This window comes from Giraffa tippelskirchi, chromosome 6 (genome assembly GCF_054371585.1).
Source record: "Giraffa tippelskirchi isolate mGirTip1 chromosome 6, T2T-mGirTip1v1.2.pri, whole genome shotgun sequence".
Classification (NCBI taxonomy): Eukaryota; Metazoa; Chordata; class Mammalia; order Artiodactyla; family Giraffidae; genus Giraffa; species Giraffa tippelskirchi.
The window spans coordinates 138497380-138509533 of record NC_137280.1 but is presented as its reverse complement, the minus strand read 5'-3'; the positions used below and the strand labels follow the sequence as shown (position 1 = coordinate 138509533).

Sequence of the window (12154 nt, the reverse complement as noted above, 5' to 3'; positions counted from 1 at the left end):
TGCCTCTGCCATTAATGTGGCTGAAGGAGAGGGTGGGGCTGGGGCAAATCCTGGGACCCTCATACACGAGATACTTTGGGGTCCCATTCGGGAGGGTGCTAGGTGATCCAGACCACTCAGCCTTTTGGCAAAAAACCAGCCCACCCTCCCGAACTAGTTGTCTTCTTTGCCCCTCCTCCCACTGCCAGGGCTTTCTGAGCAGCTTTCTTTTGTAAAATCAATCACCAGGAAAGGAGAGAGAACTACAATAGAACAGAACAAAAACATAACAACTTTGACATGGGGGCTCCTTGCCGGGATCTGAGCCCAAGGGGTCCACGCTGCGGCAGCGTCGGGCAGCCCCTCTCTACCCGGAGTGCCTTTCCTCCCAGGTTCAGGAGACAGCGGGAGAAACCTGCCCCTAAGCAGAGCTGAGACACACAGACCTTCTGATGTTTGAGGCCCAAAGCTCATGTTGGCGTGGACCCATCTCGGAAAGTACAGGATGAACGGAAGGATTGGGGCAGGCTGTTGCTTCTGTCTCAGATCTTGGATCCCCATGGAGGATGGTGGATGTGAAGTGGCAAGCCCGATGTCCTCTGCCACTCCTGGCATGCTTGTCACAGATACATCGGTCCTAAATTCAAGTGTCTTCAGAAAGTGAAGATGTAAACTACTCTTTGCAACATTAACTCCAAACATGTCACACAAAAAAAGAAAAAGAAAAAGAAAGAAAAAAAAGGAAGAAAAAAAGCCCCCCCAGCCCCAGCCTGTATTGAGATGAAGTCCTCACCTCCCCACCCCAAAGGGGCTTCTTCTTTCTGGGGTCTGTGGGGAGGATCAGGGAGAGGATGGCAGCCCCCTGGCCTGGGAGTAAACTCTAGAGAACAGCCTTTCTCCACAACCCCAAGGCTTTCTTGTGACCCCAAACCCAGCAGAGGACAAACACTGAGGTTACTATGGTGCTGGAAACAGTACAGGGCCAAGCAACCTGAAGGAAAAGGGGCGATTAAGGGAAGGTGGGGGTCCGGGGGTCCAGGTGTCCGGTGTCTGGTACATCATGGGGCAGGCACCGGGCTGGGCAGGGAGAGGTCTCAGACTCCACTGTCAGAGCACAGACCAGACACTCATCTTGGCTTTCAAGACAACCAGCTCACAGGAATGGAGATGGGCTTCCCCATACTGGGAGGGTGGAGACTGGGGGTGGGCGGGGGGTGGCACAGCAATGAGGCGCCCAAGACAGAAGACAAGCCCTTGCCAGCCTGAGATACTGGCCGCTACTCCCAACTTTAGAGCTCAACAGAGGAAGCAGATGAAAAGGGCTGAGTGTGAGCACATGACCAACACCACCGTGGGATAAGTGTATCATCATGCCCGCACCCAGCCCCCAGCCCAGTCTGTGAAGGTCAGTCACCGGTCACTGTCCCTAGCTTTGGCTGCCAGGAGATCGGCCATTCCACTAATCATCCACAGCCCAAGACAAGCAGTCAGTGGCTGGAGAAGTGAAGACAGGTATACTCTATGTCCACATATACCTTCCTACTGTGGGGCTTCTCCAACCGGCAGGATTCCCCATACCCTCACAGCCTCCTCATCACTTGTCCCTAGGCAGGGTCAACTGGAAAGTGGGCAGAGATGGCTTGCAGAGGGGTGACGCAAGATGGGGAAACCCACCCAGCCCATGGGAGAAGAACAGCATCTTTCTCCACCTTTTAAGAGACAAAGCCTCCTGGAGGTCTCAGAGATCGATCGATGGAACGTGAGAAATGTTTCCAAGCCTCAGTTGCCAAGTGTTCACCTTTCCCCTCTGAGGTGGGGGAAGACGGTCAGGCTGAGGACGAGTGTGTCCCAGATCCAGGCCAATGCTGTCCTCCAACAATCTGAAGCAAACGTGGCCTCGGGGTTCCAAAGGTAGGATGAAGGGTGTCACGGCAGGACGGAGCCTGGCGAGAGGAAACAGCAAGCAGAGCGAGGACACGACAGTGGCAGCGGTGTACGGACATAGGATGTCAGCTTCAAATGATGTGACAGCAGAGATATTTTGGGCACGGCTCTGATCCGAGCCACTCCCAACTCTCTTGCCTATAGGCAGGAGGTGCTGTACATGCAACTCAGTCAAGAGACAGATTCTAACCAATCCAGCCCAGGCACATCCAGAGAAGGTGGGAGCTCTTCAAGTTGACTCCACCGAGGAAAACAGGCATTTGGGTCTTTCAGATTCCCACTCCACAATAAGGCAACTTTTAAAAAAATACTATTTCCAAGAACAAAACAAAAAAATTCCAAGAGTAGGGGAAAGACATCACTTTCTGTGGATTAGGTGGGGGTTTTCTGATGGTTTTTTTTGGTCTTTTAAGGTCGATTTTGTCTTTTTTTCATTTTCCCAAGGATGGAAAGGTCAGAGAAAAATAAAATAAATCATCTTTCAATAGTCTTTTCTGGTATGAGCAGCGTCTCTCTGGGCTGGAGTAAGGGGCATGGGGAGAGGGGGATGGAGAGAGGCTGAAACCTTCCCTCACCCCCACTTCTAGATCCTTTGGTTTCCTCCTCCCAGAAGATGGCAGAAGGGTGTAATGGGGATGGCAGGGAGAGAACGTGGTGATGGCAAGCCCCAGATAATCAAGGGGCTGGTGCTTGTAGGGCCCAGGGACGCTGCCAGAGCCTTCTAGGAAACAGTGCTGGGCAATGGGGCCCACAGGGCCTTTTCGTGGGCTGCATAGTTGGCTTGAGGGGGAGCAGGAGGCAGCTGTGGATGGGGACCAGGGTTGCGGCCTACCAGCCGCGGGGAGGGCTGCAGAGTGATTTTGGTAATCCAGACGAACTATCAATAATTTAAAACTTGATATATATATATATATATATATATATAAAAAAAATTTCCCCCCTTACCCTCCCCCCCTTAGAAGAAGCTAGGATGTGAAGAAGAGTCATGGAGAGAGAAGAGGGAAGGGGGTGTGTGGAGGCTCCTGCCCAGGGGTACCTCTGATAGCCCAAATGGTATACACATTGCTACTCAGCACGAAGGCCCATCATAATGACTACAGGCCTGTCCTTTCTCTTTCCCCTCTCCTGGGACTGGGCACCCCCAAAGACGCTCACCTACTTCCTCCATCCCTTCTTCCCCCAAAACCCCAGGGCTAAAGAGCTTTTCACTTTCCCAAAGTCTGTGTATCCGAGTGCTGGCTTGTCCATTTAGCATCTTCCCGGATGGGCTGGCCAGTAGGTGGTGTGGGGGGTTGGCTGGTGGTGGGTCTGCTGGAAGACTGAGAGGGGCACCGTTTCCTGCCCTCACCGCTGCCACCTCCTGCTGCCACTGGGTGTCGCTTGTGGTTGCCCTCCTCACCCATGGGGGGCTGTAACAAGGAGGGAGTCACAGGTGAGTAGGAAGCACTACCCACAGCCCCTCCCCCTTGCCAGAGCTATTCAGAGACCCACTACTTCCTACCTCCCAGGGTAGATAATAAACAGGTTTATAACCCTGAAAACTAGTCACTAGTTTTATTAAGCACATCTCCATGCCAAGATGCCAAACCTTGTGCTGATTTATGCACATTTACTCATGGGGTCTACACCACCCTTTGATGTAGACATGACCATCTAATTTCACAGATGAGGACAGCGAAGCACAGAAAAATAATTTGCTCCCAAGGGGTCCAGAACTTTTAATTGGTCAAGACAAAATCTGAAACAGGCCTATCTACCACTGAAGCCCAGGCCTTTATCCATACATCTTTCCGCTCCCCTTCTGGGAAGTGGCGGCTGCTCAGGAGATGGTACATGGAACGTGGCATGCAATACACTGACAGGCCTCCACTCAGAAGGCCCAGAGACTCCTGGGGACTGCCTCATGGCCCTAAAAAGGACACTGATCTTAAGAGTCAGACTGGGATCCAGTCTAGCCTCATCACTGCCAGAGGTCCTGTAACCCCAAGGTCACCTCTCCCCTTTCTGGGAGCCAAAGCTGAGCCCTTTCTGCTCTGTTCCCAACAGGTCTCCCTATTCTCTGCACATGCATCCCCCACCTCCAGCCCCCAAAGGAGGAAGTCCTTAAGGGTGGAAGAAAATGGACCCATCTTTCTGTCAGGACATCTGAGCAGTGCTGCCACTATCTCACTGGCTGGCCATGGGCTCCTGACCATCCACTGCTGTAAGTGATGAGTACAATAACCCTGCCTGCTTCACTTTATAAAGGTTACAAAGGTCAGAGCACAGTGTCTGACACACAATAAAGTCAACTTTTTTAATGTATGTGAAGACTATTACTTACTTCTATTTGCTCTTTTGCTAAAAGGTTTCAAGGGAGTAAGACGATTGGCATATCCCTACTACATTATGAACACTTTGAAGAAAAAAGTTTTACTTATCTCTGGAATCCCTGATATACTCAGGATGGAAGAACCAGCAGTCATAACTTTGACCCACCACTAGATGTCACTGTTGAGTCACTGTGCCAAGAAGAAGTGGGAGGAGCAGGGAAGTACTAGACATACTTTATCAAGTTCTGGGGTTAGAAATGACCTCTCCCAGAAAGAATAAGAACATTTACCTAGGGTACTCATCCTGATCACCTCTAAATAGGGCATAGCAGCAAAGAGGGATGGAGATAAGACAGAAAGGGCATTATGATGGTTTAGCCACATCAGCTATGGGAAAGGGAGTGGGGAACAATCACAAACCCTCCAATAAGCCTTCACTGCCCACTTCTCACACCTTCTGTTTAAGAAACTTAAGGCCCAAATAGGGACAAGAAGGGTCCCTGGGCTAGTGGCCCAGCTGGGATCAAAACCCAGGTATCCAGATCTCTGGTCCAGTTTTCTTTCTAAGACAATCAGGGCGGGAAAGATGAGACTCAGACATCCACTCACATCTACTCGGAAGTCTTCGAGACGTCGGAATTTGCCGAGGTATTCTTGAAGTTTGGGGTCAATGTCCAAATTTTTGGCTTTGGAATATTTCAAGAAGGCCCAGAACTTCTCTAGCCCATACAGCTGACCTGCAGGGAAAGAGAGAGGTAGAAAGAAGCTTGGCCGCTGAGAAGTAAAGAATAGAGAGGCTCAGGAGAGGGAGACATGATGTGATACACAAGCCCAGGGGCCGGGAAGACTGAGATGACCAGGGCTCACAGAGTCCCAACTCTGACTCTTACCCGCTTCATAGTCCTTCACGGTTTCCTCCTGAAAGTCCTTAAATATGTCCAGCCGGAACTTCTTTTCCAGGCCATAACTGTAGTATCGAAAAAGGCACTCCAAACCATATCTGTAGGAGAACACAAGTCAGTGAAATCAGGACAGTTTCTTTATCTGTAAATAGGAAACACATCTGGATGATAGATGAACTATGAAACCATTTAAAATACATGGATTACTGAGAAAATGGTAAGTGTTCTCTGAGAAGGCTGGCATTTAATGCTAGTCTAAATGAGTCCAGCATTAAACGTTCGCCAAGGGTCAGCAAACTTGGGCCAAATGAACAACAGCCTTCTGCCCACACCCATTTGCCTATGAAGTATCACTGGTTACTTTCTGCTGCTAGAGCAGAGAGTAGTTGTAACAGAGACTTTATGTTCCACAAACCTAAAATATTTGTTGTCTGTCCCCTAAGCAAAGTTTGTCAATCACCAGCATGAGCTCTCTGCAAAGCCATTTGACCATGGCAATTAGATCATCTATTCACTTATCGGACTCAGAAATTTCAATTCTAGCAACATATACAGGGAAATGACCAAACATGTAGATTTAGATTTTATAGATGTACCAAAATTGTTCATAGCAGCATTCTTTTGAAAAACTTAAGTCTTAGAAAAGTGATTAAGAAAAATCATGGTAACTGTACAACAGAATAATACAATCTATTTAAAATTATAATTTAAGTATACACTGATGGATGTTTAGAGATGTTTACATTATCAAGTAGAAAAGACATGTTTCAAAGTGTTATAGGTAGACAAACACATTTTGTAAACAAGTAAGTAAATTTTAAGTTTACACATGCACACGAAGTCTGGAAGGGCACAGACTATGATGTTAAATACGCTGACACTGGTTATCTTTGGGAGGTAGGATTTTCAAATGATCTTCTCTCTATTTTCTAACTTTCAGCCAAAAGCATAAAACTTTTGTAAGATGGCAAAAAAGTTAAGTATTTTAACAACATGGAGAAATGCTGATGCTTATAAATCATGAAGAAAGTACAAAAAAAAGCATCCCTTGCATGACCTGAATACATAAATATGGCAGAACATTAACACTGGTTGTCTCTGGACTGAAGGATGTTTTCCCCCATCTTCTTTAAACATTTGTCCTTTTCAAATTGTTCACAGAGAAAACATTTTACTTGAGAAAGAAGTGTCCCTCTAGTTTGTTTTTTTTTTAAATAGCAAAACATTAAAAGCAACTGAAGTATCTATTAATAGGAGACTAGTTAAATAAATTATGGTACATCTATACAGTAAGACCACATAGGCCATAAAAAAAACCAAGAAAGTCATTTATATATGGATATGGAATGATTTCTAAAATACAGCATTAATTAAAAAAGCAAGGTGCAAAATATTACCTAATAGAGGCTACCTTTTATATAAACAAAAGAGGTGTGGGTAGGGGGCAGACTACACAGGTCTGTCTTTGCTTACATAAGCAAAGTATTTTTAGAAAGAACTCACAAGATTCTAACAATACTGGCTGCCTGTGGGGAAAGGAACTAGATGGCCAGAAAACCAGGATGAGGAAGACTTCTCACTATATAACCTTACGACTTCTTTGAATTTTGAATACATTACTTATTCAAAAGTACTGATTTTTTTTTTTTATGAAGTACATGAAATATATACACAATGGATTTCCTATCACAGTTCTGGAAGCAGACCCAACAAAGATACCCTCTCACCATCCCTCAAGCACCAGATTCTTCACCCCAATCTCACTCACCTGTAGCCTTCTTTGGCATCCTCCAGAGCCAGCTGCTTGAATTCCTCATACATCTTTTTGTTGAAGTGATCTCGGAGGAAGAAGGACCAGAAGCGGAAGAGAGTGTTCATCTCCTGAGACTGGCCAATGCCCAAGCGTTTTCGCTCTGATTGGGGAGGAAAGAGGAAAGATATGTTTTAGAGCCAGGCTGCCTGTGCTGTGGGGGACAAATGATGCTGTGGCTCAAAGACATTGGTCCTTTCTCCTCCCAATTCCCCTGCTCATCACCGTTAAGTCTCCGGGGAAGTATTTACTGAGGACTAACTACTCTGCAGCAGGCCCTGTTGCTGGGCATGGGGCCTGAGCACCCCCAGAAGTAGGTGGCATCTGCTTCTGAAGCGGGCATCCTGGTCTACCGCTCCACCTCAAACATCACTGCTCTCAGTGTAGTAAGAACCAGGAAAAGCACAAATAAGTAATCCGTGCACTCAACAAACTATATTCATCATATCATCGTTACCGATTATTTTAGGAGTCCTACAATATTAAGTAAAAATGGTATGTGCGAGGTAGGTTCAAGAGGGAGGAGACATATATATACCTATGGCTGATCCATGTTGATGTATGACAGAAACCAACACAATATTGTAAAGCAATTATTTTCCAATTAAAAATTAAATATATATACATATACACACACACACACAACACCGAAGAACAAGAAAAACAGATAAAATTTTTAAAATCTGGTATCATTTAAAAATTAAGAACCTTTGTATTTCAAAGGACATGATCGACAAACAAGGTGAAAAGACAACCCACAGGATGGGAAAAATATTTACAAATTATGTTATCTGATAAGGGATTTCCAAATAATTCAGTTAAAAAACAGACAAAGGATATGAATGGACATTTCCCCAAAGAAGATATACAAATGGCCAATAAGCATATGAAAAAATGCTCAACATTATTAGCTATCAAAACCATATCAAATAAAATCAAAACCATTACAGGATATCACTGCACACCCACTAGGATGGCTATACTCAAAAGGAAGAGGATAAGTGTCAGGAGGATATGGAGAAATCAGAACCCTCATACACTGCTCTGAGTAATATAAAATGATGCTGCTACTTAGAAAACAGTCTTGCAGCAGTTCCTCAAAAGGCTACACAAAACTACCCTATTATACGACCCAGGAATTACTCTTCCACTCAAGATAAATGAAAACCTATATCCACACAAAAACATGTACAGGAATGTTCAAAGTAGCATTACTCATGAAAAGACAAAGCAGAAATTTTGTCCATCAACTGATGAATGGATAAACAAAAGGTGGTATCATCCACAGTGGAATGCTGTTTGATAATAAAAAGGCATTAAGTACTGATACATGGTACAACATAAATGAACCTTGAAATTATACGCTAAAGGAAAGAAGCCAGTCACAAAGGATCATGCGTCATACGATTCCATGTTTATGAAGTCAAATCCATAGAGACAGAGTAAATTGGTGGTTGTGTAGGTCTGGGAGGAGTTGGGGAGGTGGAGGGATGGGGAATGACTAGTAAGGGTGGCACAGGGCTTACTTCTAAGGTAACAAAAATGTTCTAAAATGGATTCTGGTGATGGATGCACAACTCAAATATATTAAAAGTTACAGAGTTTGTACACTTAAAATAGGTCAATCATATAGTGTGTGAACTGTATTTCACTAAAGCTGTTATTACACACACATACATACCAAGAGGGAAGTAAGGTAGATGAATCAAGCATTGAGCAGCCATGTTTTGCTAAATAAAAGGGGGCTGACTGACCAGTAACTTTAAGTGAGCATGGCTCTGAGCATCTTTTTTTTTTTTTAAGCATTAAAACATTTTTATTACAGAAAAAACTTACACATAACTCAAAAGTCAGAGTATATAATAATCCCCCTCATTCAGCTTAAACAATAATCAATATTTTGCCAGTTTTCTTAATTATTCTCCTCTCCACCTTTGGTCTGGAGTATTAGAAAGTAAATCCCAGGAGTTGTATCGCTTTTACTGGTAAATACTTCACTGTGCATCTTTAACAGAAACGGCATTTTTAGAGAATATTGTACTCAGTCACTCAGTCATGTCCAACTCAACTGACTGGAGCCCACCAGGCTCTTCTGTCCTTGGGATTTCACAGGCAAGAATACCAGAGTGGGTTGCCATTTCCTACTCCAGGGGGCTCTGAGCATCTTTAGAGACAACCCAAGAGAAACCTACCGTTAAAAGGTTATCTTTTGTGATAAAAGGAAACATGTGAGTGTCTAGAGAGGTTCTCTCCTTACATTCTCATCTACAGTAGGGGTTAGCCATCTTTTTTTCTGTAAGGGGCTAGAGAGTAAATATTTTAGGTTTTGCAGGTCACATACATACAGTCTCTGTCATGAAGTCTTACCCTCCCCACCTCTACTTAAAAATGTTAAAACAAAACCTGTTCTTAGCTCCAGGGCAGTACAAAGACAGGCTGCTGGTTGGATTTGATCCACAGGTCATCATCTTTCTGGAGAATATATGCTGTCTTATGCATATTTGTTTGTGACATCGATAGCTTCACCAGAAACAGGAAAGAAAACTCCTGATTTTTTTTTTTAGTATCAACAGAGAAAAATCAAGGAACAGGAATAGTCTAAAAGCACCAGATCCTCTTTGCCTCCTATATTCCAAAACTAACTTCAGTCCTTCCTGCTATAATGTTATGTCACTTCTTGCTCTGAGGCTAGTGAGAATAGTCACCTGCTCCACCAGCCCTTACTCTGGATCTCAGTAGTGGCCCAGGAAGCTCTGCCCTCTCCCTCTGTGCTTCTTACCATTAAGGCAGCGCCTACGATACTTGTGGTAGACGTGTTGTGTGAAGCCGTTTTCCTTGAGCAGCTCGTGGGAAGGATGTTGGAACTTGGGCAGCGACTGAGGGGTACAGCCATAGCTGCCAACTGCAGGCGTGCCTTCTGAGGGGCTGGAGCTGCAGAGACCATGAAACAGAGAGTGTCACCAGGTTCCCCAGAACAGCCAACCATCAGATAGGAAGGGTCCCTCTGGTTCCTTCCAGCCTTCAACATCCAGCCTCTCAGTGTAACAAAGAGGCCCAGGTACTGTACTAGACCCTTAATTAACTATATGCATGGATCTCACTTATTATATCCATGGGTCTCACTTACTCAACCAACCTTTGGATGTTTTTTTAACAGTGAGGACATTGGGGCTCACAGACTGGGAGTCTTGCCCTGTCACAGAGCTAATATTTAACATCTCAGATCTGTACAGTGCCCAAACCTGAGCTTTTAGCAGTTTATTTATCCCATGTTAACATTTAACTTTCCTTAACGAGCTGTAATGGGTTAACCCATCCATATTTTTTGTAAAACCACCACCTATCTTTGCAGGGAATAAATAAGAGTGCATAGGTCAGTGGCTCCCAAACCTGCTCTGGAATTCAGAACACTGGGGTCATTTTCCTGAGAATAAATAAAAAGGAATCCAGGCCCTACCCCCAGAAGCTGCTCCAGCAGACCTAGGGTGGAGAATCTAGGAAGCTGTACTTTTTTTTATTCAACTCCTGAGCTATCCTGAGGGAGGCAGCAGATATGCATGTCTGAAATCAACTGAGCTAACCTCCCATGAGCGGAGAAGGCAAGGGCACCCCACTCCAGTACTCTTGCCTGGAAAATCCCATGGACGGAGGAGCCTGGTAGGCTACAGTCCATGGGGTCGCTAAGAGTCGGACACGACTGAGCGACTTCACTTTCACTTTTCCCTTTCATGCACTGGAGAAAGAAATGGCAACCCACTCCAGTATTCTTGCCTGGAGAATCCTAGGGACGGCGGAGCCTGGTGAGCTGCCGTCTATGGGGTCGCACAGAGTCGGACACGACTGAAGCGACTTAGCATAGCATAGCACAGCAACCTCCCATGAGAATGCCATGCCACCACCACACTTCAGAAAGCAGCCTTCCTCTCCCCACGATCTGGATTAAGCTCTCTAGACTACTCCTGGTTTTTTGGATTTGGATGAGGGCCCCTTCCTTAAATTTTCCTTCTTTGCAGACCAAAGAGGTACTCTCCTCTTGGTCTCATCACTGTCATGGCTCTGCTGCCCTCCCTGCAGTCAGCCTGAACCCCCTTTCCACAGCCCACACCTGATGGAAGCAGTCCGGGGCCTGTGCTCGCGGGAATCCATCACCCAGCCCACGTGACTCTCCAAAGGTGGGTTCGAGCTGTGTCTTGTCTTCCTTTTCCGAGGCGTCTGCAAAGGTCAGTGTGGGATTTGTTAATATACAGTCATACTCATATGACTCTGAGGAGCATCAAGTATTTGTAAGATTACGATACCCTCCTAAAGTCTGAGTTATCTCACAATTTACAAAGCACTCTCACATCTAGTCTCACGTGATGTCCACAGCTGTGAGGAGGAGCTGGCACACCTACTTGACAGGTGACAAAATTGAGGCTTGCGGGTGATGTGATGTCATCTGCTCAAGGACCTGCTCAGTTCTCCTTAGACCTTATCATGGCTGCATGGGGCCACCACTCCCACCCCCCATTCCACACTGCAGATGGGGTCACTCAATCCCGGTAGGCCCACTAGCCTAAGAATACAGAGCAGGTGGAGGGTGGGGGGGATGTGGTACTTTCTTAGCTCAAGACAAAGGAGAGAGGCAGAGCCCTGGAAGGCAGTCAAGTGAGCCCAAGACTTAGTGGCTCAGCATCAACGCCTCACCTTAGCATCCAGTGTCCGACCTTCCTTCACCACTGGATAAAACCGTGATGTCTGGCTTGAATCTTTGAGCTGCGGTGTCCGGGGTGTGCGGGGGGTCCTGGCATTGCGGTAGTTTGGCGACTCTGGGACAGTGGTTGGTAGAGAGCGGGCGATGGTGGAAGGCTCGGGAGCACCAAACAGCTTGTTGGCCAGGGCATCAGTGGGAACTGCAGAAGCAGAGTGGGGACAGTGAGCAGAGGTAGGCCTGTAACTGCCTGTCCCTGGAAGCCCCATCAGACAGCTCCAGACTCTCCCACTCAGGCCAGAGTGGCAGGGGTCATCTCTCACCTTGCTGGAAGCGAGGTGGTCCAGGAGGGACCTCCTGGTTGGGATCCACAGGGGGCTCAGGGGTTAGTGTGTCAAACTGCTCCCGACTGATCATATTGACTTTCTTGAAGTTCTCGACTTCTTGCTGCAGAGGACACGAGATAGGTGGGGAAAAGAGGCTGGTAAGAGGACTGCCCCAGCCTGTTTTAGGAATC

General features: G+C 46.2%; 1 protein-coding gene across 6 annotated transcripts in view; it reads right to left on the bottom strand.

The window, feature by feature from the left end:
- Nucleotides 1-872: 872 nt before the first annotated feature.
- Nucleotides 873-12154, bottom strand: part of LARP1 (La ribonucleoprotein 1, translational regulator) — a 57881-nt gene continuing 46599 nt past the window's right edge. For 3 of the 6 annotated variants that reach the window (XM_081501858.1, XM_081501853.1, XM_081501855.1), the window contains 8 exons: nt 11961-12084; nt 11634-11839; nt 11053-11159; nt 9727-9878; nt 6906-7050; nt 5126-5235; nt 4845-4972; nt 3012-3332 (listed from right to left, as the gene is read on the bottom strand). In XM_081501858.1, coding sequence (XP_081357984.1) covers nt 3129-3332; nt 4845-4972; nt 5126-5235; nt 6906-7050; nt 9727-9878; nt 11053-11159; nt 11634-11839; nt 11961-12084 — 1176 coding nt within the window. In that variant the 3' untranslated portion in view covers nt 3012-3128. Of the gene's footprint in view, nt 2443-3011; nt 3333-3464; nt 4973-5125; nt 5236-6905; nt 7051-9726; nt 9879-11043; nt 11160-11633; nt 11840-11960; nt 12085-12154 lie in introns of those variants that run through there. The other 3 variants (XM_081501854.1, XM_081501856.1, XM_081501852.1) reach the window with 2 other exon arrangements.